The 25,892-nt window shown below is 35.7% G+C and overlaps 1 protein-coding gene across 13 annotated transcripts in view; it reads left to right on the top strand.

Moving 5' to 3' along the window:
* Nucleotides 1-25,892, top strand: part of ANKS1B (ankyrin repeat and sterile alpha motif domain containing 1B) — a 1,094,885-nt gene that overhangs the window by 694,612 nt on the left and 374,381 nt on the right. For 12 of the 13 annotated variants that reach the window (XM_059402276.1, XM_059402278.1, XM_059402277.1 and 9 more), the window contains exon 15: nt 19,204-19,310. In XM_059402276.1, coding sequence (XP_059258259.1) covers nt 19,204-19,310 — 107 coding nt within the window. Of the gene's footprint in view, nt 1-18,771; nt 19,311-25,892 lie in introns of those variants that run through there. The other variant, XM_059402289.1, reaches the window with a different exon arrangement.

Genomic DNA, 25,892 nt, shown 5'->3' on the forward strand with positions numbered 1-25,892 from the left:
GCGGAGAAAGGGGAACCCTCCTACACTGTTGGTGGGAATGCAAGCTGGTGCAGCCACTCTGGAAAACAGCATGGAGGTTCCTCAAAATGTTGAAAATAGAACTGCCCTATGATCAAGGTTTATTTTAAATTATGTAATTGTATGTTTGCATTATGAGATAAAGATGTTTTGGTCTGTTAATTCAGCATTTCTAGGCCAGTTCTACTCTTTTCTTATTTTGTATTTATATTATAATTTTCAGCCAATGCCTCTATATGAAATAAATGAAAATTTCTATATGTGAGGTTGCTGAGATTGTCTTAAATGTGAAGGATTAGACACAGGCTTGAGGTTCAATTTCTCTCAAAACCCATCTCACTTTACCTAAAACAATTTTTGGTTGCTGGGGCAAAAAACAAATCTTTAACCCTGAATTTTCAGGATTTTAGTAGCAAATGTAAATAAGTATTAACCTTGAGGTTAAAAATATTTGGGGAGAGGAGGCTTCTGTTTTATAGAAATCATAGATTTAACAGTTGACTTCATCAAGAAAGTAAACAGAGCTCCTTCAAAAAAGGTATTTATCCTACCCATGAGATTTCATAATAGTTAAAATTGCCAGGCTAAGAAGAGTAGATGAATTAAATGTCTCATCAGTTTTTATACTTAATCATAATTCATTTGTTAGTGAGTGATAGACATTGAATCTGACCCGTAGTTTCTTTGAGAAAATTATTTCAAAATCATGAATTTCATAGATTTTAGACAGTGCTTGACTGACTAAGCAAGTTGATTTTTTGAAATTTGTTTATGACTGGATAGTCAATTATTGTTAATAATATTATCATATGTATTATGTTTATTGTAGATAAATACATATTATAGCTAATAATATCTAGCTAATGTATATTATAACAGCAAATGTTTTTATTATTATTTTCACTAATATTTGTTCAGTTCATGCTATATGTCAATTACCATTCAAAGCACTTTTCATAATTATCAATTCCTTTAATTTTCAGGTTAATCACCTTTAAAAAAAAAAAAGATCATGTATTCATTTCCTTTTCAAGCACTTTGTAATGTATGCACAGAACACTTGGAATTTGGGTATGTCTTTCTGGCAACCAAAGAGATTTTTTGCCATCACTATCAATTAGACAAGGTCTTCTCTATGGGAAGAATCAACCTCTATCTAACTTCTTCTATATCTAACTTCTGCAGTTGGGGGATGGCAGGCAAAGTTCCTTTCACAAGAAATTCACTTAGTCATTAAACCAAGGCTTACTTTGAAAGTTTCTAAGAGACTGAGGGTATTTGGAATCCCCTCTGCTTAGAGACTGTCCCTTAAAATATTTACTTGGGTCATTTTGTCTATTTTCTCTATAAGAGGGAGAGCCTTAAAGGTTTCTTGTGTCCCCCTATTCCAGTTTCCTCTCTGTATTATTCTGTCTCTCACATCGTTCCAGATGACGTTTGTGCAACAAAAATTTGATCGTATCTCTTTGCTCTTGAGAAAGAAAATAGTTGCTCTTTTTCTTGGCAAACAAGTTTCTTGATTACCTGTCTCCTGCATACCTATCTTGTCACATTTCCTGTGTCATTCCCCTCCTTAGGCAAGCATGTATAACTTTTGAAATTCCAACAGTAATTAATCATTTTGATCATTTTTTATTCAAACATCGTTTTCTCTTATGTTATTTCCTCTGCCTGGAATGCTATTGTATTAGGATTCTTCAGAGAAACAGAATTAATAGAAAAAATACATTAGATAGATAGATGATAGGTAGGTAGGCAGACAGACAGACACAGATATATAGAAAAAAGGAGATTTATTATAGGAACTGGGTCCATGATTATGGAAACTGAAAAATTCTACAATCTCCTTTCTGTAAATTGGAGAACCAGGAAAGCCAGTATGTAATTCAGTTCTAGTCCAAAGGCCCAGGACTTTCAGGGTCTGTCAGTGTAAGTCCTGGTCTAAGTCCAAAGGCCCAACAACCCAGAGTGCCAAGGTCAGAGTGCAGGAAGAGATAGACCACTTTCTTCTGACTTTTTATTCTAATAGATCCTCAACAAATTGGGATAATGTCCACACATGTTGATGAGGGTGATCTTTATTCAGTCTACAGATTCAAATACTAATCTCCTCCAGAAACACTCTGACAGACATACCCAGAAATAATTGTTTCATCAGCTCCCTGAGGATCCCTTAGCCCAAATTGACACACAAAATTAACCATCAGAACCATCTTCCTTTTATTTGCTGCTCAAACTCCTGCTAAATCTTCAAATCACAAATCAAATGAACTCTTCCATAAGCTCTCTACCCAAGCCAAATTAAGCATCCTTTCTTTCCTTCTACATTTTATATATCTTATACACATCCATTATAGCATTCATAACCTGCATGGTAATTTTCTCCCCACTAGCTTCTAAGATCTTTGAGAGCAGTACAGTTTCCCTTTCCTCCCTGGGCCTAATACAATGACTGGCACGCAGGAGGCCTCAATGACTTCATGCTGTAATTAGCTTCTTAAAGAAGATTCTAACATTTGCCAGAAGCCTTAAAAGAAGGAAAAAAGAGAATGAAATCAACGGAATTACTATTTTTTTCCAATCAGGTATGGCCTATATATATGTATTTTTTGTTGTCTGCCAGAAGATTTTAGCATTTTAAGCTTAAATTTCACTTCCTATTTTAGATCATACCCCAGCGCATAAGTTGTCAGATCGGTTTTGTAAAGGCTGGTATTTCTTAAGTGCTTCAAGAAGTTTTTAGTTCAAAATAAAATTTAAGGCCTTAGGGAAAATTTAATCTGAGCTCCTGTCTTCCCTTAGCATTTAAATTAAACACCAAAGCATGATATTGGAGTATTTTCGTATTCAAATCTTGGCTTTATGATCCAGAACTCTGTTGACCTACAACATTCCATGATTCTTGAAATGACTAATCCTTTTCCTTCTTCTGTTGCCTGCCACCTTTGTTTTGCATTCATATCTTTGTATTTCAGAATGGTTGTCATTTTACCAGTGGAAGAAATATCATTCTTATTGCATTATCTCTGTTTCTGCTAATTTTCATTGTCAATTTTTCTCCATAAAGAAATAGATATGAAGTGTAAGATTCTCAGCTCAGAGGACATTTAGGATTGGAAAAATGAGATCATGATAATTCTTGGTTAAAAACAGAATTATTTGTCAGGACCCTTCTTACACTATCCTATGGGAGTGAGCACTGTTCACTTCTAGCTCCTACACCTGTAATACGGGATATAAAAGACTGGAAAGCAGCCTCATATAGACTCCAACACTACAGTTCTTAGTTGAATGTATAATTTCTCTCCCAAATGTGGGCATCATTTTCTTCAGAAGTTCAGCGGGGCTTTTTTACCAGTCTCTTCAAAAATGACCGATCTTTACTTGACGTATGTTGGAATAAATAACTAATAGTGTCTTTGTTGATCACAAAGCCGGGAGTCAGAATTATCCTTTCTTACCATTCCTTGTTCTACCTTTCTTCTCTTTTCACCTTTTCATGCATGAATGACCTGGCTGTTGGTGTCTGTTAGATAAGACAAAGACCCTAATGACATCATAGGTTTGGGGAATCTGATCACCTTACAGTGCAAGGGGCTTTCCTCAGTTATTTGGGCAGACTGTTCACTCCCAGAACAAAGAGGACTATGTGAGGAAAAGCACTGATGGCTCAGGACCAGTCCCTTTGATGGAGAGACGGAGTGAAAAACACAAGTGTATATTCCACCAGCAGTACGATATCCCTATCATTTCATTAGCTCTTTATAGTCCACACTGACTTTTCACACATGTTATTTCATTTCTGCTTCAAACAAAACCATAAAATAGGTGGGGGGAAATGTCCCTCTCCCCTTCCCAATGAAGAGCTAAGCCCCAGAAACTTGCCCAAGAAGAACAGCACTCTCTTGACTGTTCCGTGGTTTTTCTCAAAAATAGAAACAACAGACATTTACACAACGGAGAGGAGACAAGATGCAAACCGAGGCCGACTGGCTCCAGGACCAGGGCTCTTCATCACCCCGCTGCCTCCCGCTATCGAGGCAGTGTCTTCCTGGACACACTGTACAAGCATCCATGCTTTGCAGAACAGACAGGCGAGGCCCCCAAGGTGGAAACTACACGGAGGTTGCCGTCCCTTAGAAGTGCAGAAAAACCCTTTGTTAGAGTGAAATAGAAATATCAGAGTGATAGGATTTACCCTTCTTTCACCTTTCACTATTCCCTTCTACTTTTTCTCGTTGCTTTGCACTTCAGAAGCCAGAATTTGTGAATGCAAGATGAAGGGTGGAAAGGAGAATAAACAGGGAAAACTGGGAAACCCTTTTTAAAACAAACTTGCTGGGATGGATTTGGGTGAATATTCTCCCTCCTGAAAAGCGCAAGCTTCCAATCCTGTGCATCTGGAAAAGAGAAGCAGGATAGAGTAGCAGCTAAGAGCTTAGGCTTTGGAGGCAGGCTACCAGGGTTCTAGTCTAATTGGACAGCTCTGAAAAGGTATGACCTTTCGGTATTTGCTTTTTCCTTCTCTGTAAGAGCAGATGATAACCATAGTTCTTCCTGGGGTTATCCTGAGCCAATATGTGTAGACCATTTAGAACCTGACCCCAGTAAATGTGTTTGCTTTCTTACATAGTGAGATATTTTAAAGCCCTGACACATCATTCATAAATAATTAACAAATTAATAAATAATTAAATATTAGCTCCCTTCCTTTATATGTGGTTTAGACTGCTGGAAAGACAATCTTTGAAAAGTATGTGCTGTATGTCAGTTACCTTGGTGCTAGAATAAACAGGCATTTATTACATTTTTAAGGCTTTCTTTTATTTCTTTCTTTCTTTCCTTCCTTCCTTCCTTCCCTCTTTCTTTCACTTTTGTCAGGAGGCTCTCCTTCATCCATCCTTCCTCCATGCCATTTGACTACTTAACAAATTTGATAACTGCAACCTCTACCAAATTCTTTTCCCCACCTTATCTGTTTTATCAGTTCCTCTGAGTAGCACCTATTGAAGCAGATCGTGGGTAGGTTTTTCTTTTGCTTGTGGAAGCTATAGTCATTTAAGGGATTTTTCTAATTCATCTCTCCTCTCCCTATGGTCACAATAAGAAGTCATGTTTCTAAGTTTTAATTCTTCTCATATCAAATGACATCCTCTAAGTGGTAAATCAGTTTCTCCACTAGCCTGTAAAGTGCATAAGTGCAGGGCTGTTCAAAGCTATATCCCCACTGCCTAGCAAAATGCTTGGAACAAGAGGTACTTGGTAATAATTGTGGAAGAAATCAGTCAATGCTGAAAGAATTAATAAAGTATAGAAAGAAGTATCCTCCTCCCCAATTAACTAGAACCTAATTAAGAGATGTCTGAATTAATCAGAATATCAAATGCTTTCTACTTTTAAAGAGAAATTTAACTTCAGAAGCCCAAACTGATATCATGTATTAATTTAATACTATATCCTGGGGTAAGCACACATTCATCTCGGTCTCCTAGACCTTTCATCACTACGCGATATACAGTGAGAACAGTTAAGAACATGTAAAAATTAAACTAGTACTTTACCCTCCCAGTATCACTATTCCATTACAGTATAGAAGCGATCAGCCTTTAAATTTTCTGCCTCACATTTTCTTTTACTAGACTCAGACTGTCTCACTCCCTCACTGCATTCCAGTCTGTCAGAATTTCACCTATTCAGAGAGGCATTCTCTGACAATTCTACCTGTAAGGAACTTCCCTCCCCATTATTCTTTATTTCCTTTCCCTACTTTATTAGTTTAACTTTTTTTTTAATATTTTATTTATTTATTTGACAGAAATCACAAGTAGGCGGAGAGGCAGGCAGAGAGAGAGAGAGAGAGAGCAGGAAGCAGGCTCCCTGCTGAGCAGAGAGCCCGATGCGGGACTCGATCTCAGAACTCTGGGATCATGACCTGAGCCGAAGGCAGAGGCTTTAACCCGCTGAGCCACCCAGGTGCCCCTTAGTTTAACTTTTTAAGCTAAATTTATTTACAACAAACTGCACAAACTGCACAAATTTAAAGACTACGGCTTGATGTACGACAAGCGGTTGTACATTGAAACCTTCATCACAATAAAATAAATGCGTCTTCCCCCAAAATTTCCTATCACTTCTTAATTCCTCCCATCCCCCCTTCTCCCGCTCCCAGGTAGCCACTGATCTGTTTTCTATCACTAGAGATAAGTTTGCCTTCTCTAGAATTGTATGTAAATGGACTCATACAGAATGTAGTCTTTTGGGGGAAGTCTGGTTTCTTTTACTCTGCAAAATTATTTTGATATTCAACCACGTGTTGCATTTATCAACTGTTTGTTCCATTCTATTGCTGAGTAATATTCTATTGTAAGAATATGCAACAATTTATTTATTCAGTTGATGATGACTATTTAGGCTGTTTTGAGTTGTTGGCTAAGTTTCTGTAGCATATACCTTCATTTCTCTTGGGTGGCTACCCAGAAGTGGAATGGCTGGGCCATGTAGTAGATGTATATTTGACTTTTTGAGAAATTATCAAACTATTTCCCAAAGAAGTCATAGCATTTTACATTTATATCAACAGTGTCTGAGAGGCCCATCGATCCAAATCATTGTCAACTTTTGGTGTGATCAGCCTTCTTAATTTTAGACATTCTAGTAAGTGGTATTGCATTATGGTTTTAATCTCCATTTTCCTAATGTCTAATGTTGTTGAACGTCTTTCTGTGTGCTTCTTCAACATCTGTATAGCTTCTCTGGTGAAGTGTTTGTTCAAATATTTTGCCCATTTAAAAAATGATCTTTTATTGGTGAATTTTGAGAGTTCTTAATATATTTGCAATACAGTCTGTTACCAGGTATGTTTTCTTCCAGTCCGCTGTTTTGTCTTTTCATTCTCTTAACAATGATTTTAAAGGAACAGAATTTTAAAATTTTGATTAGTTTTAATGATCATTTTCTCTTTTAGAATTGTGCTTTGGGTGCCTAACCCAAGTTCAGGATTTTCCTAATTTTCTTATATTTTTTCTTCTAGAAGTTTCATGATTTTACATTTAGGCCTATGATACATTTTAAGCTAATTTTTAAAAAGATTTTATTTATTTATTTGACAGAGAAAGAGGGATCACAAGTAGGCAGAGAAGCAGGCAGAGAGAGAGGAGGAAGCAGGCTCCCCACTGAGCAGAGAGCCCAATGCAGGGCTCAATCCCAGGACCCTGAGATCATGACCTGAGCCGAAGGCAGGGGCTTTAACCCACTGAGCCACCCAGGCGCCCCTAAGCTAATTTTTATATATGGTGTGAAATATGGATTGAAATCCATTTTTTGTATATGTACATTCTCAGTTACTCCTGCATCATTCATTAAAAAGTCTCTCCTCTCTCCACAGAATTATCTTTTACTTTGATCAAAAGTCAGTTAATTCTCTGTGTGTCAATCTGTTTCTAAATCATCTATTCTGTTCCAGTGACCTGTTTATCTATCTTAACATTAATACCCCACAGTCCCCATGACCCTAGAGACCCTAGCTTTAAGATAAGTAAAGTCAAGTAAATACCTTCTCCAGCTTTTTTCTTCAAAGTTATTTTGATTATTCTTGGTCCTTTGTGTTTCCATATGAATTTTATGAGAAGCTTGACAATTTACACACACATACATGCACACACACAAAGTCTCCTGGAATTTTGATTGGGACTACATTAAATCTACAGATAAATTTGGAAAGAACTGACATCTTAACACTGTTGAGTCCTCCAATCCATGAATACAGTGTATCGTTCCATTTATTTAGATCTTAAATGATGTTTTCCAGAGACGTGTTGTAATTTTAAATATATAGGTCCAGAATATCTTTTGACAGATTTATTCCTTAATATGATTTTTTTTAAATTTCAACTTCTATATGTTTATTGATGGTATATACAAATACAATTGATTTTTGTACATTGTTTTCTGCAACCTTGATAAAATTATTTATTCTGCTAGCTTTTATATGGATCTCTTAGGATTTTATACATAGATAATCATATCATATGTTAACAGAAAAGTCTTCCTTTCTAATTTGGATGGATTTTATTTCTTTTTCCAGATTATTGTGCTGGTTAGAATCCCCAGTACAGTATTAGATAAAAGAGGTATTAGTGGACTTCCTTGTCTTTTTTCCTGATCTTAGCAGGAAAGCATCTGTCTTTTACAATTAAGTGCAACGCTAGCTGTCGGTCGTTTATAGATGCCTTTTATCAGGTTTGAGAAATTCCTTTCTCATTGGTTGAGTTTTTATGAGCAATAGTTGTGGGCTTTTGTCAAATGATTTTTTTTTAATGCGTCTACTAAGATGATCGTGTGACTTTTTTTTACTAGTTAATATGGTGAGATACATTAATTGTTTTTTAATATTAAAAAATGACATATTATTAGGATAAATCTAACTTGGTCATGTTGTGTTATCTTTTATGTGTTATTGAATATTATTTCCCAACATTTTGTTAAGAATTTCTACATCTGTATCCATGACAAATATTGGTCTATAGTTTTCTTTTCTCAAAATATCATTGTTTGACTTTGGTATCAGAGTAATTATGAATGCATAAAATGGGCTGGCTAGTATTCTCTTCAATATTCTGGAAGAGTTTGTGCAGAATTGTTATTATTTCTTCTTCATATGTTTGGTAGAATACACCATTAAAGTCATTGATGAGGCCTGGAGTGTTCTTTGTGAAAGGTATTAACCATAAATAAAATGCCTTTAATAGGTAAGAGATATTCAATTATGAAGTTATTCAGGAGAGAGCTTTGATTGTGTCTTTCAATAAATTTGTCTATTTCACCTTAGCTGTTGCATTTATTGACACAAAGTTATTAAAAATATTTTATTATCCTTTTTAGGTGTCTGCAGACTTTGTAGGACTGTGACTTTTCTCATTCTTGATATTGGTAAATGGTGTATTCTCCTCTTTTTTCTCTGGTTAACCTGACTAGTTGTCTTATCAATTATTGATGATCATAAATAAAAGCTTTTAGTTTCATTGATTTTTCTTTATTGACATTTCATTATTTTCTTCTCTAATCTTTATTTCCTCCTTTCTGCTTACTTTTGGTTTTATTTTTTTTCTCTTTTTCACATTTCTTAAGGTGGATGCGGAGATTATTGATTTGACATTTTCTTTATTTCTATTATGAACGTTTAATGCTTTAAATTTCTCTCTACATATTTCTTTAACTACATCTTACAAATTTTAATATAGTGTATTTTTATTTTTATTCAGTTCAAAATATTTTCTAAGTATATGAGGTTTGTTTTTTTGTTTTGTTTTTTTTGGTAAGTGACTGTTTTAATAACAGCAAAGGGAACTTACAGTTGGAGTTTGACTTGAGTGGTAGCAAGATGAATGGATCCGTGTGCCCACTTTCCAAATTTTAAACCTTATAAAGAGGCCTTAACCAGGCTTAGTCACATATACAATGTGAATGTTTTCAACATCATATTATATCTCAAGTTTATGTCTTTGGAGCAGTCTGTGGGAGCCACAAGGCAAATGAAACCCACATTCCAATGATGGGGCAGGGAGCAAAGACCCTCTAGGTGCTCAGGTCTTTTTTTTTTTAATTATTTTATTTTATTATTATTATTTTGTGTGTGTTTGTGTGTGTTCCAAAATTCATTGTCTATGCACCTCGCCCAGTGCTCCATGCAATATGTGCCCTCTAAAAACACAAACAAATGAGAGAAATCTTGAATGGAAAAGATTATGAGGATATGGAACAGTGATGACTGGTTCTTTCCAGTAATTAAATCAATTGGCATTGGTTGGGTAGACACACTGGAAGTGTTTTAAAGAATTATGGAAGGAGAGAGAGTTGATACCTTATTTTCAAATAATCTAGAAAAGTATATGTTTGATAGACATGGAAATATATATAGTAACTATTAAAAGAGAAATATCACAGAATCTAGAAGTTAAAAAGAGAAAAATAGAATGAATAGGAACGTCACCAGATCAACAAAATTTGAAAAATTAAAAAAAGGTTAATGAGGAAACAACAATGTATATAAATATAAATAGAAAGTATGATGGAATGATTAAAATCAAACATAACTGTCACTATCCTAAATTGTATTTGTCCATTAAAATGCAAACCACTGGGGCACCTGGGTGGCCCAGTTGGTTAAGCGTCCAGCTCTTGATTTGGGCTCAGGTCAAGATCTCAGGGTCCTAGGATTGAGCCCATCTGGGGCTCTGCCCTCAGCAGGGAGTCTGCTTCAGGATTCTCTCTCTCCCTTTATCCCTTTCCCTGGTCACTTGTTCTCACTCTCTCTCTAAAATAAATAAATAAGTCTTTTTAAAAAATTACAAACCACTGGACTATAGTTTTTTTAAATTCCAGATTAAAACATAATTACAGTTATAGACTATTCATAACAGACACATTTTTTTAAAGTGACAATTTTAAAAGTTAAAAATAATGGGTAGACACCAAAAACAATTCATAAAGGTAAAAACTGACAAATTGTACTTCATCAAAATTAAAAACTTAAGCTCTGCAGGAAACTGTGATATATCCATATCATGGAATGTTACTCTAAAACAAAAAGCAATGATCTATTCATAGATCATTCAGAATAACTTGTATGGATTTCAAGAAAATTACGCTGAATGAAAAAAAAAGCCAATCCCACAGGTTACATGCTCTATGACTCCATGTATATAACATTCTTGAAGTGACAAATTGATAGAGATGGAGAACAGATTAGTAGTTGCCAGAGGTTAAGAAGCTGGGGCGGGGTGGGGGGGAGATGGCTATGGCTATGAAAGGGTTACAGGAGGGACCCTTATGATGGTACTGTCTTTATTTTGGACTGTGGTGATGGTCACACAATCTACATGTGTGATAAAATTGTGTAGAACTAAACACATAGGCACACACAAATGAGTGCATGCAAAACTGGTGAAATCTGAATAAGATCAATGGATTTTATAAATGTCATTTGCCTGATTGTGATATTGTACTGTAGCTATACAAGATGTCAGAGTGGCGAAAATTGAGTAAAGCCTTCTTAATAGCGTGTGAAGCTATGATTATCTCAACATAAAAAGTTTTTAAAAAGAAAATGGAGGGATATCTAGAGATATCAGTCAGAAAAGTGAGAAAAGAATGGTATATCCACATTGTGGACTACTATGTAGCTATTTATAAGATTAAATTATAGCTTATCACTTAATTAGTGAAATTTCCATAAGGCTTTGTTGAATGAGGAAAGTAAGGTTCAGAAAAATAAGAGTAATATGATTCTATTTTTATGAAACAAAGCCTACAATTAGTGTGTGTATTTGTACGTGTGTGTGTGTGATAGATTTCACAATGGATTAATATATGTAAAGATACACACTAGTTTAACATGAATTAACTTGAGGGAAGGATGGATAACACAGATGGTATGGAGTAACTAGGGGAAGGCATAACCAAGGATGATGGAAAAGAAAGAAAAAATAGAGCACTAAAATACCAATATATAAAGCAATAAATTATATGTATATGCAATTGTGTGTTTTGTGTTCTCATAATTTTTTAAGAATTATTTTTTTGTTATTCAATAAGTGAAAATTTATTGAGACATAATTTACATATTATTCAATCCACCCACTTAAAGTACACAATTCAGGAGTTTTTAGTATATTCACAACGTTGTGCAACTATCCCCAGACAATTTAAAAACATTTTTATCACCTCAGAAGAAATGTCACATCTATTAACTATCACTCCTCTTTTTCACCCAGTACTCCTTCTCTAGCCCTAAGCAACCACTAATCTACTTTCTGTCTCTATAAATTTGTCTATTCTAGATACTGCATATAAATGGAATCATATAATTCATGGTATTTTTTTGACTGGCTGCTTTCATTTAACATAATATTTTCAAGGTTTAGTTATAATTTAACATGTATGAGCTCTTCATTTCTCTTTATTGCTAAATAATATCCCATTTTATAGATATAATTCATGGTATTTACCTACTCAAATGTACAGCCTTGCTCATGTACAGTCATCCTGGTATGACAGTGGTTATAGAAGAATTTTCTGGTTTTCTTTCCCTAATCTTCCTGTTAATCTCTCTGCCCCCTTTGGTCTCACACCTGGATATTAGGCTCCACTAAGTACAAGCTTATTACGCTCTTATTTTTGAGAGTTCTCTAAGATAGGAGTTGTTCCAGAGTCTGGTCCAATTAAATTTGGTTAGGAGTACTTCTTGAGGCCAGTATTTGAAGTTTGTTCTGATCCCAGGAGAGCATTTCTTAACTGTCTCTTCTTGATTCTCCAAAACCAGCGGCCCTACTATTTAGCCTGTAGTCCTAGTCTCCTTTTAATTGCTCACCACAAAAATCTCCATTGTTTTTAACAATGCCCTTAGGCTTGAACTTCTTCATACTGTTTCAAATAAAGTCAATTTCTTGGAGAGAGCCTTAGAGCTCTCTTGCACTTAAGGACTGACCTATTTATGGACTGACATATTATGACTAGTTCCCTTTGGCAGAATCTTTGAGTCACTGTTCTGGGCAATGGGCAAGGGTGGTAGCCTCGGGTCTTCTCATCCTCTCGGCTCTTGCCTTTCTGGGCATGGAAACTCAGCTCTTCTAAGCAAGCTGGGTTGAGGGCAATCAGGACCCCAATATTCCTACTCTGTCGCAACTGGGATGGAACATATAAAATGGGGGCAGGGAAGACAAAAGGAGCCCATGACCTCTCAGGCACACTCATCAGGAAGTTAACCTCTGAGACTTGGAGTCAGATGGAATTAGAAATGTTGCCGGCAGTGTTGCCTGGGTAGCTTAGTCGCTTAAGAGTCTGTCTGACTCTTGATCTCAGGGTCGTGAGTTAAAGCCCTGCATTGGAGCCTACTTAAAAACATTTTTTTTTAAAACTAATTAATTAAAAAAAAATAAAAGAAGAAAAGAAATGCTGCTGGCCTTTTTTGATAAGGTATCATATCCTTTGGAGGGGTGCTGAGAGGGAGTCTCATCTCTTGGGCACAGCCACTCAGAGTGGACTTTCAAGTTGAGCTGGGGAGAGTTCGTTCCATCCTCTGTATGTTCTTGAAACAATTTGCAGATACTTTAAAAGGTTGTTTTATTATACGATATTCAGCAGTTATATCTGTTTCGTGGAGAATCATGTCCATGGAACTTTTCACATTGCCATTCTGAAAGTGGCATCCCCAGATTTTTTTTTTTTTTTCCTAAAGACTGTGCCAAAGAAAATTCCTGGTTTCATCACATACTCTGAGTTTGTTTTCCTTACCTGAAATGGGGTTCATAATCCATATCACACTGCCTAGGACATAGTATCTCTGAATAACTATTAATTTATGTTTTCCCTCCATTTATCTCACTCTCGGGATTTGGAGAAGTTCTAGTTGAATAAAGGTGTCTGCCCAATAATGTACTGTTATGCTTGAAAAATTTTAAGACTCCAATAAAGTATTTCAAGTAATATTTGTGGTGAGAAATGGACTTAACCACTATAAAAATGTGATCTTCAGACTTGAATCAGGATTCTTTTAGACGTTTGACTCATGAGAAAATAGTTTTAACAAAACCGCAAACAATTTGACTCAAGATCTATACAAAGATTTCTAGTGATTGGTAACTAGTATTGTCTCCAACCTATATTTTTTTTTTAAAAAATTGAAGTATAGTGACACACGGTGTTACATTAATTTCAGGTGCACACCATAGTTATTTGACAACTCTGTATGTTATGCTATGCTCACAAGTGCAGCTACCATTTGTCACCATATGACACTATTACAATATCATTGATATAATACCCTATAGGTCCATTCATGCTGTCACAAATGGCAAGATCTCATTCCTCCTTATGGCTGGGTAATATTCCATACCACTTATATGCCACATCTTCTTTATCCATTCATCTATGAGTAGTCATTGGGGTTGCTTTCATATCTTCGTTTTTGTAGGTAGTGCTGCGGTAAACACAGCAGTGCATATATCTTTCTAAATTAGTAATTTTATTTTATTTGAATAGGTGCCCAGTAGTGGAATTACTGGATCTTATGGTAATTCTATTTTTAATTTTCTGAGACAACTTTATATTGTTTTTCACAGTGACTATACCAATTTACATTCCCACCAACAGTGTATGAGGGTTCTTTTTCCTCCATGTTTTTGCCAACACTTGTTATTTCTTGTCTTTTTGATACAAGCCATTCAAAAGTTGTGAGGTGATATCCCATTGTGGTTTTAATTTGCATTTTCCTGATTGGTGGTATTAAGCATCTTTTTATGTGTCTATGGCCAACTGTATGGCTTCTTTGGAAAGATGTCATTCAGGTCCTCTGCATATTTTTAAAACCGATTTTTTTTAGTGTTGAATTGTTTAAGTTCTTTATATATTTTTATATTAACCCTTATTAATATACCATTTGCAAGTATCTTCTTTCATTCACTAAGTTGCCTTTTGTTTTGTGTATGGTTTCCTTTGCTGTGCAAAATCTTTATTTTAGCATAGTCCCAATAGTTTATTTTTGTTTTTGTTTCACTTCCCTAAGGAGACACATCTAGAAAAACTTTGCTAAAGCAAATACCAAAGAGATTACTGACCGTATTTTCTTCTAGGAGTTTTATGGTCTTATGCCTCAAATTTAGGTCTTTAATCCATTGAAAGTTTATTTTTGTGTATGGTATAATAAAGTAATCCAGTTTCATTCTTCCACACATGTAGGAGAAAAGGAACATGTTACAACTCAAGTGCCGTAAACACTTGAGTTTTCCCAGCACCCATTTGTTGAAGAGACTATCTTTTCCCCATTGTATATTCTTGCCTTCTTCTTGTAGAATAATCGATCATATAATTGTAGGTCTATTTCTAAGCTTTCTATTCTGTTCCATTGATCTGTGTGTCTGTTTTTGTGCCCGTCCCATGTTGTTTTGATTATGATAACTTTGTAGTACATCTTGAAATCTGGGATTGTGATACCTCCATCTATGTTCTTTTTTCTCAAGATTTCTTTGGCTATTCAGGTCTTGTGTGATTCCATACAAATTTTTTTATTATTCGTTCTAGTTCTGTGAAAAATGTTGTTGGTATTTTGATTGCATTAAATCTGTAGATTACTTTGTGTAATATGGACATTTTAACAATATTAATTCTTTTAATCTATGAGTATGGAATATCTTTCCATTTGTTTTTGTCATCTTCGATTTCTTTCATCAGTGTTCTATAGTGTTCAGAGTATATATCTTTCACTTCCTTGACTAAGTTTATTCCTAGGTATTTTATTCTTTCTGGTGTAATTGTAAATGAAATTGCTTTCTTAATTTCTCTTTCAGAGCAGAGAAATTCTTTGTTGTTAGTATAGAAATGCTACTGATTTGTGGGTATTAATTCTGTATCTTGCAACTTTACTGAATTCATTTATCACTTCTAATGGATTTTTGGTGGAGTCTTTAAGGTTTTTATATGTATAGTCTCATGTCACCTGAAAATGGTGATAGATTTACTTCTTCCTTACCAGTTAGATGCTTTGTTCCTTTTTCTTGTCTGAGTACTGCAACTAGGACTCCCAGTACTATGTTCAATAAAAGTAGTGAGAGTGGATGTTCTTATTTAATTTCTGATCTTATGGGAAAAGCTCTCAGTTTTTCACAATTGAGTATGATGTTAGCTGTGGGTTTGTCATATATGGACTTTATTATGTTGAGCTATATGTTCCCTCTAACCCCACTTTGTTCAGAGTTTATTTTATTGTGAATAGATGTTGTATTTGCCAAGTGCTTTTTCTGCATCTATTGAGATGATCATATTAATTTTGTTAATGTGGTATATCATGTTGATTGGTTTATGGAAATTGAACCATCATTGTGTCCCAGAATACATCCCACTTGATCATGGTGAATGATCCTTTTAATATATTGCTGAATTCAGTTTGCCGATATTTTGTTGAGGATGTGTACCTCTATGTTCATCAAGATATTAGCCTGTATGCAAGCTATGTTTTCATAAAGCAGTCTGGACCTTGAAATAATTCTTCTCTCTCTCTTACTCTCTCTCTATTAAGAAATGAAAATCCTATCAAAACCATTTCCAGTTCATTAGTTCATTCACTTAACAAAGATGATTTGATACCTAGGCTGTGTGTGTGTGGCAGTACTTGATCCCTGATATGTATCTTAAGAGACGAAATGGGATTTTAGGATTTTAAGATTTTAGCATATGCCTTACCAAGCTAAAACATTATTATTATGTTTGTACAATCTTTTTGTAGCCTATCCACCTGCTCATAGTTCATAATGATCGGGAGGAACAGTGTGGATATGATCCTAGGAAAGGCTGTATTTGATATTTACCTTTAATTTCACCTTATACCAGCTTTAGAGCTGGCCAAGAACAGTGTCTTGATTTCAACTTCTCATACAAGTAATGTTGAGCAGCCAGAGCCCCTTAAAACTGACTCCTTAACTGCTGCAAACTTTTTGACCTTCTTGAAAGATCTAGAACCAATCAGAAATAAATCTTAATTAAGTGAAAAGGAGGATGAGGATATTAAAGATCCAGACCTAAAAATTTTATATAAAAACCTACCTATCATTTTTTAAATAAAAATTCAGAGACTTCAGATAGAAATTTTTTAATGAAATGTTAAATCTGAAGCTAGAATTTTATGTTGTTTGGATTATGAAATGAAAATTATTTGGTTTAGCAGGCACATCCTGAATCCTGACCACAAGCAGTATTAGCAAGACATAGTTCTACAAGTCTTATACACAAATAACTATAGTATTAGACAGAAAATATTTATTTGTCCTAATAGAAGGTAAAAAAAATGCCATTTAAAACAGTTAAAGAAAGCATTTATTCCTGTTAGGAGGGATTACAAAAAACTAAAGGAAATGTCATCTGTTCCAAAGCCAAAGAAGGGGCAGAAATGTGGGGACATAACAAAACCAACCCAAGTATGTTACAGTATGCATTTAGAGACCAGCCAGAAATCCCACGTGACTGGAGTGTCAGGGAAAAATAAATAAATGTAGATGATTTGTAAAAGATCATGGAGACCCCAAAATCTCATTAGGAGGAGATGGGAGTTTATTTTGAAGCCAACTGAAAACCATGGAGGGGTTTTGAAACAAGGCATAAAAACCAAACTGTCCTAGAGAGGTTAGTCTGACACCCATGTATAAAATGGATTTTAAAATATCAGAGATAGGAAAAGCAATATAGATACTATCGTTGCATCCAGCCATGTGGGCCTAGATGTCTTATGAGATGACAGAATCAAAGTGGATGGCCATTCCACAAACATGAAAAAGGAAGTAGAATCCAGGGAATGGATACAAAACACCCTGGTAAGGTTGGACTAGAACCTGGGGTTGCATGTCAGGCAGTGAAAGAGCGAGTCCAAGATGTTTTAAAGATTCATGTCTGTGTGCCAGGGAGGCTGCCAAAGTTCTTAAAAAGAGAAAGATAAGGTTTGGAGAAAGAAGAAAAATAATGTTTCATTTATTTAATAAATGTTTATTGAGCACTTTTTATGTGCCAGGTACTGTTCTGGGGGGATGGGAGTTATCTTTGATTTTTAAAACACTTTATGTAGAAAAGACACTGTTCCTAGTCTGTGTAACCTCAAAGGCAGAGCTGGAACAAGTGAGTAGGAGTCAGGTAGGAAGTAAAATATCTAATAAGTGGAGTCTTCCTGATAAGTAGTAAGAGCTGCGTTCTAGGCAGTATTCAAGCATAAATTCAGTGATAAACATCTCGGCACCCTATGATAAGGGATTTCTGCCTTAAGAGACAGGTTAGACTAACCCTTCTTCAAGTTATCTCCCAATCTTAAGAGTCTATTCTTTCTTATGATTTAGTCCTATGGTCTATTATTTTTTTCTATGGGTTCTATTATTAATCTCTGGTTTCTCTGAATTATTAAATAAATTACCCAATCTGTCTGCCATTCAGTAAAACTCACACATTTGCATCTGTTATTCTTGAATTATTTTTGGTTAGGGCTCTTCTTCTTTATTAAAAATCGCTACCCAGTAACGTTACCTTTATAGCTAATTTAGAATGCTAACCTTGGTAGACTGGGTTATAAATATCAGAGGGGAAAAGGATTTCTTGTGCCTAATAATATTTTTGTTTAGAAGAAGCCCTGCAATTGAGAAATGAATTATCTTGACTTCAAGACTGCGATGCAGTTTCTGTATTTTGCAGTAATTCCGAAGGGGGAAAAAAAATATTTCAGAGAGGTTCATTTTCATACAGCATGTTAAAGGAAGAGAATAATTATTCTCCAAACCCTGCAAAGCTTTAGATCGGAAACATTTATCTGTGCTGCGGTTAGTAGAAAAGAAGAAAGGAAAGAGAAGAAAAGGAGAGGAAAAAGGAAACCTGTAGTGAGCTCCGCTATAAGCTATAGTTAAAGCTTTGCATTTCCTGGTGTCTTTTGAAACGTAAAATTCCACAACAAATAGCCCTGTAACGTATAACCAGTATGAAGATTCAATTGAGATTTAAGCACTTTGGTTTGCTTTTGAATCTTGCTATTTTCTGCATTTGTTTTGACTGCTCTCATCATTCAGGATTGACGCTTGGATGGGTGTGTAGGAGGAAGCAGCAGCAGCAGGCTTCCAGCTTGCAGACAAAAAAAAAAAAAAAATCTGCCTTATCTGATGGCTATTATTGAAAATGCGAGGTGTAGCCTGGGCTGGGTAATGAAGGGGAGCGAGCGAGGGGGAGCAAGGAGCATGGAGCTGCATACTGATGAGTGTAGGAGTACTTGATAAAAAGAATTCTGGCTGCCGGCCGTGCATTGCTTATTGTGGAGTACTCCAACAATCACATAGAACGCAGACCAGCCTAAGCTGACAGCTTGATATGCCTTCTTCTGCTGCCTGGTTTTGGGGGCTGTATGACGTACTGGTCGGTAGTAAAGATTAATATGTAAGAAATGTGGAGCTAGGATCAAGTCATACTCCACAGCCTGCCTGGCAAACTATGTTTTACTTCTGACTTTGCTCTCTCGCTGAGAACATTAATCTGTCAAGCTGGCGGGCTCCTTTGATAGCAACTTTCCCAGGAGCATGATGTGGCAATGCCACCTCTCAGCCCAGGACTACCGCTATTACCCAGTGGACGGCTACTCCCTGCTTAAACGCTTCCCTCTTCATCCTCTTACAGGACCCAGATGCCCCGTCCAAACAGTGGGACAATGGTTGGAAAGCATTGGGCTACCTCAGTACGAGAACCACCTGATGGCTAATGGATTTGACAATGTACAGTTTATGGTAAGATGCTCTCTGTGTCCACGGAGCTGCCTTTTGTCTGTCTTTGCTTCTTATGTGTCTTACACGGCTCAGAGGCAGCCTGATTTGCACCAAAATCGGTCAATTTATATATGTAACTGCATCAGAAAATCGGATGCCCTTAGGATGGAACTTACTGTGTGCATATAGACACTTGCTGAAAAATGAGATCTATAGGCATCCATATACATATGTATTATGTGAATGAACCGGTGAGAGTACTATTTATAGGCAGTGAAGGAAGATTAACATTTATATTCTCCCTGTCATTCTTTGTGTGATTTTTATAAATTTGTCATCTCAGAATACCCAGTTAGATTATAGTACTCTTCAGTTAATTCTGGATTCCTAAAACATCTTTCATTTGAACATCAGCATTTAGTGATTAATTAGACAATTTGTTATGTTTACGGTGTGAGGATTATTTTTTTCCTGATAATTGTTCGGTAAGCAGTTTAAATTATGTGGACGACCTTTAGTTTGTTAGCAAACTGCTTCAGATGGTCAATTATGGAGAACATTCACTTACTTACACATGCTGATTGAAGAGCACTGAAGTGTTATTTATTACTTCAGATAAAAGAGACAAACGTTTCCATCAACTACCTGTCAGTATTTAGAAAGGGAGGCTGATGGACTAAGTACATTCATGTACTTCCGAATACTGGTCTGCATGCAGTCTAAACCCGGTGTGTGCAAACTTCTCCCTGTGATGAATATAGGTGAGGAAGGAGGGTGGGGAGATGTGCAGACCCATAATACAGCTTTCTAATCATTCACATACCTCCCCCTGTGCTCATCAGTTTCCCTTGTTAAACTACGTCACAGTCCTTATTACCTTTCCTTGCTTTTAAGTGCTCATCACACATATTACTGATCCCTAAATTTAGAGAGAGCTGCATAATATAAGCATGTAACACACAAATGGCTTGCAGAAAATAATTAATAGCTATTTCTAAATAAAATGCTGGGCAGACATGTGAAACTTATTAATGCTAGAATAGATAACAAAATGTGAAAGATACTTAGGTTTTTTTTTTTTTTTAATTTTCATTTAAAATTATTTTTCTCCAAGCTTGACTTGACTATTATGGATTTAAAAATTAGTCAAATTGTTAAACTTCAGCCTCTTTTCCTAAAAAGTGTATGCTCCACGAGATTTTGAAAAAAGCTACATAGATGTAGTAAGACATATGAGCCCTAAGTAACCATATACATAGAACTCTTACGGATGTGTTTTTTTATAATGGGATATGCAGTTACTGTTATCTTTCTCCTGTTGAAGAGAACTGTCACTAATTGATTAGACAGATAAGATATCGTGGGTATTGAAATAGGAAAAAAGTAAAATTTCTTCAGTTGCTATGACAGTGTTAGGACACTGAGCAGATTTAGGACAGACTTAGGACTCTAAACAGAGAACACTAAGAATTCGGGGAACTATCAAACAGAATGAAAGTCTTTTCATGGCTATTTATATTTACTGCACATCTTGATGTCTTTATTCTTTCCCTCTGTCTCTGCCTGAGATAAGACTTTCTCATTCTCACGCCTCAAACCCTTGTCCAAATTTATTCTGGTTCCAGGAGAAGCTAGATAGGACTTTGGATTCTCTAGACTATTTGGCTACTTCCAAATATTTTAATTCAATATAATTTTCTGAATGTTGGACACATTTGAGCAAATATAACCACTTTTTGAAAGCCAGAAACTGAAAGGTTAATCAAACAGTTTTAAAATAAGCATCTTGAGGTCGTAAAACAACACTCAAGGATGAATTATGTATAAGTACTCCAAAATGTATCTGGGAGGCAAAAATCCTGGGTATATGTGACAAAACCAAGGTCTGAGCTTCTCCATAGATTATTGTCTTTACTTTTATAGTTCTAAGTTTTATGTATGATTTTCCAGAAAATCATGCAAAGAAAACAAACTTAATTCAGATGAGTCAATCAAATACTTTCTTCATGAGACAAAATTAATTAAAAAAGAAACAAACTTTGAATCATCATTCAGAGGAGTTAATTATGAAAACCGAGCAGACCATAAAATAGTGTCATTAATTATTGATTTATATGCTGTTCTACACTATTTATTTGCTACTAGTATCATAAAAATTAGTTTCTACCTTTATAAAAATTATTTATTGATTTCCATAATCTGATTTATTTAATTATGAATTTAGTTAAAGTACACTAATATGATCAGCCCAGTTTAAGAAACAGATTTTATTAATAGGATGAAAACTCTTTTAGACCTACTTAGTCTCCACTCAGTATCATATTCTAGCTTTCTTTTTTCTTGAAGCACATTCTGACCTGCATTTATTCATCCTGTTGCCTAAGCAACAAGCACCACACTCCCATTAACAATGATGTAGTGCAGGTCTTATTAGCTTTTTAGAATAAGACAGTAGAGACATCAAAAGGATATAATTAATGTTGCTTGAAACTTCATTTTACATCCCTGCATAGATATACTTTATTTAGGAAACATTCTCAAGAGTTAATTTTTGATTTAATCAATATTCCATTAATGAATGTTTTAAAGGATCCATATAAGTGACTTTCAAACTATTTATTGAAAGCTTTAAAAAATTTTTTTACTAACTCTGTTCTACATATTCTCACACATAAATACAATATATGGATGATTTATCCACAGGGCTGTGATTAACTTTAATAAAGATTTCTTACTTCAGTTCTTAGAGAGATTAGAAAAGTAAGACCTTCATTTGTTTTTTGTTTATCTATCAATTATTGCTTCCCCTTTAGGCTCTTAATATTTCTCCTTTATTTTACTGCTGTGTGAATTTTTTTTTCTCAGTATCTGAAAATCAGAATTCCAAATGTATTCTTTATGTACCTGGTCTTGCTTTGATGATATTTGTATACACTGTTCTGACTTTCCTGTACCATTAAATATATATAATAAATGGAAATTGATAAAATATAAGGAATAACTACAAAACTACATCAGGTCATCTAAGACTTTGGGAGAGTTAGATTTATGTTGCAATCCAAGGCTCCTTCAATACAGAATCCTTCATCTGAAGACTTATTCAAGCCCTACTTACCTGTTCGTCCCCTCCAAAGTAATATATGGTCAGTCTCCTCCTAGTGAGGCATGTGCTACTCACTAGCCTCTGGGGATGCTGCCAGGTCCTAAAATATGTCTATGTTTCAACATGACTTTTTTTTTTTTTAACCAAGAACTTTAGATATGAAGTGTTTAGTATACTAAACCTACATGCTTTTTACTTCCTTATTATATATGTTTCTATCATCATCATCTCTTTTTTCCAAGTCTGATGACTCCTTCCTAAATTTTAAGTCTCAGACTATCTATTCTTCTCTTGATGACTGCTTATTTGTACTCTCCTCTCCCCATCCTGGACAGCTATTTCCTTTCCTTTCCCTCTCTCTCTCTTATTTTTTTTTTCTTTTTAAATCCTCAGATGTCTAACTCAATTCCTGCCTTGTTTATGTAGCTTTCTGTAATGACTCTAGTCCTCTGGAGACTCTCTTTTCTCTGCACTTATGTAGTAGTTGTATTCGGTATGAAAAATTACATTGGGCATGCCATTATTCACTCTCTAGAATTCAAAGTTAAGTTTTTGCTCGTATATTTCTTGTCTCTCCCACTAGACTAGAAACTCTTCAAGTCCACTTTGTGTGTATTCAATTCTCTGGTCTTTCTCACAACTCCTAGCATAATTCTGTGTATATAGACATCACGCCATAACAACTGGGTGCACAGTAGACTGTTACAGATGGATCTCCAACCTCATTTTTATTTTATTTTTATTTTTTAAGGTTTTATTTATTTGACAGACTGAGATCCCAAGTAGGCAGAGGGGCGGGCAGAGAGAGAGGGGGAAGCAGGCTCCCCACTGAGCAGAGAGCCCGATGTGGGGCCCCTGAGACCATGACCTGAGCCAAAGACAGAGGCTTAACCCACTGAGCTACCCAGGTGCCCAATCCAACCTCATTTTTATTTTTTTATTTTTTTTCCTCTTTTAACTCTATCTTTCTTTCTTTTTTTTTTAATTTTTTATTTTTTATAAACATATATTTTTATCCCCAGGGGTACAGGTCTGTGAATCACCAGGTTTACACACTTCACAGCACTCACCAAAGCACATACCCTCCCCAATGCCCATAATCCCACCCCCTTCTCCCAAACCCCCTCCCCCCAGCAACCCTCAGTTTGTTTTGTGAGATTAAGAGTCACTTATGCCAACCTCATTTTTAAATTGGAAGCCTTGTTTTGCCCATTAACCTGGAGCATTAGTACCCTTCACTCATTCGTGCAGCAAACTATCCTTAAACATTTCACATGTGCTAGAAACAGTGTTAATTACTGAGAATGTAACAGTGAACAATACACAGTTCTTGACCTCTAACAGGTTACAGTGTTGCTCTCAGGCCTATCAAATTATTTGCACTCACATTAGGCACTCATTCCTTCATGAGCTCACACACATAGGTACACACATACATTCTATCGCAGGGATCTTGCCCCTCATCCTTTTATATAATCACCACCCCTCAGCATATTACTTACTAACAATTGTTTTTTTCAGCAACAAATTACAGTAGGCAATGGAAGAGATAAAATCTATCATAGCAGGGAGTAAAGAAATGTAAAGATACTGATAACAACAAAACACTGACAGTGTTATGGTAAATTTATGGTCCAAAATTGAATTAAGAAGTTTTTATTATCCGAGGAGGACTGACTCATAGCCTCACCCAGGATAACTAGCTGACAGTTATATTTGTAAACTCTAATCAAAAGGGGGGAAGAATGGAATTATGCCAATTTTTTTTTTTTTTTTTTTTTAGCATTTCCTGTGTTTCTAGCAGTTGCCATCTAGCTTGGCTTAGGATGCTTTGACCAATATTAAGATGCCCCAAATGCATCCTTTACAGAGTAAAAAAATAAAGTTATTCCAGGAGCCCTATTTGATTTGGCATTTTGTACACTTGGATGGGTAGCATTCATAAAGGACTTGTTGAAGGTCAGGGTGACACTGAAGAGTGGAGCCACAGAGCTCTTGGAAGCCATCCATCTGAACAAAAGATTGAAGGAAGATTGATCTTATATTCAGTTGAGAATTTCTTTTCCATTTTTGTGGTGCATTTTATATGCGAATGTACTTACATTTCTTTTCCTCTTTTATATAACTTTTCTGTAATAAGAGCACATTTACAGTTGACCTGATAAAATGACCTTTTCAGTGTCTTAGCAACATATCATGACCCAAGAAAGAAGTTAAACTTGTGAAGCAGGAAAATAAATTGTCCCTAAAGGGTAAGCCTAATAACCCTTGAGATGATTTCTTATTTCAAAATGACTTAAGAAAATTTTGTAAAGTTACTGAGATTTAAAGGTCCAAGAGAAAAAATACCTGCCACATTCCCCACACCACCCTGTTCCTGAAACACTCTAGGCCCTGAAGTGGGTGGTATAATGAATGTGCTGCTGTCATTTTACAAACTTCGTCCAGTCATTACACGTGCACTTCTGCAACAACGATAAAATATATATATTTCAACTACAGGCATTTAAAATCTGTTGGCATCCAAAAGTCAGTGCCAGGAGGGAGTCATTCTTTATCTGGACAACAGCTTAATTACAAATGTAATAGGCAAGAGCCTCAGAGCCTCACAGTGGTGTGAGACAGAACTCAAGTAAGACTTCTCATTTCCACTCTCTTCCTTCTCTATGATTTGGTTTACTCATCTGTAAAATCAATCTAATGAGGGATCTAGGAGAAATGTTCTTTGGACTTGTTATTTAATATTTTGAGCTCTTTCAATTGCCGGGTGCAATATTGGTGCTGGCAGAGTTGTTAATTGTTCTTGTAGACCTCATTAGCCTTGGAAGGACGCTGATTGCTTGTGCAGCGCAAAGTCAGAAATGAGGACATGTTCAGGGATGACCATCTCAGAAGAATGGCTTTCAGAAAAAACATTAGCTGCAGTTTTAATCTGGTGATAGTGAAGAGGCCTTTTCTTCCATCTGGAAGTTACTCCAGTTACATTTTTAAGCATTAAAATAAGCTGCCCCATTTTCTAATAATGCAGTACTACAGCTTCCATTACTAACTCGTGCTCACATGAATTGGCCTTTAATTTAGTTATCCAGCATATTTGCATAATTTCATCTCCAGTATTGCTTTAAATGACCAGATATTTGGGACGAGGAATTTGTTTCATGACTCAGAAAACTTATTCATACTGCTGAATTATGGACTAATTTTAAGAAATCCAGCCACAATTGGGGCGCCTGGGTGGCTCAATGGGTTAAAGCCTCTGCCTTTGGCTCAGGTCATGATCTTGGGGTCCTGGGATTGAGTCCCGCATCGGGCTCTCTGCTCAGTGAGGAATCTGCTTCCCCCCCCTCTCTCTGCCTGCCTATCTGCCTACTTGTGATCTCTCTCTCTCTCTCTCTGTCAAATAAATAAATAATTTTTTTAAAAAAGTTAAAAAAAAAAAAAAGAGAAATCCAGCCATGATCAAATTTGTTGCTTCTTTTAAAAGACAGATCTCTCAACAA

The sequence above is a fragment of the Mustela nigripes genome, chromosome 6 (genome assembly GCF_022355385.1).
Source record: "Mustela nigripes isolate SB6536 chromosome 6, MUSNIG.SB6536, whole genome shotgun sequence".
NCBI lineage: Eukaryota > Metazoa > Chordata > Mammalia > Carnivora > Mustelidae > Mustela > Mustela nigripes.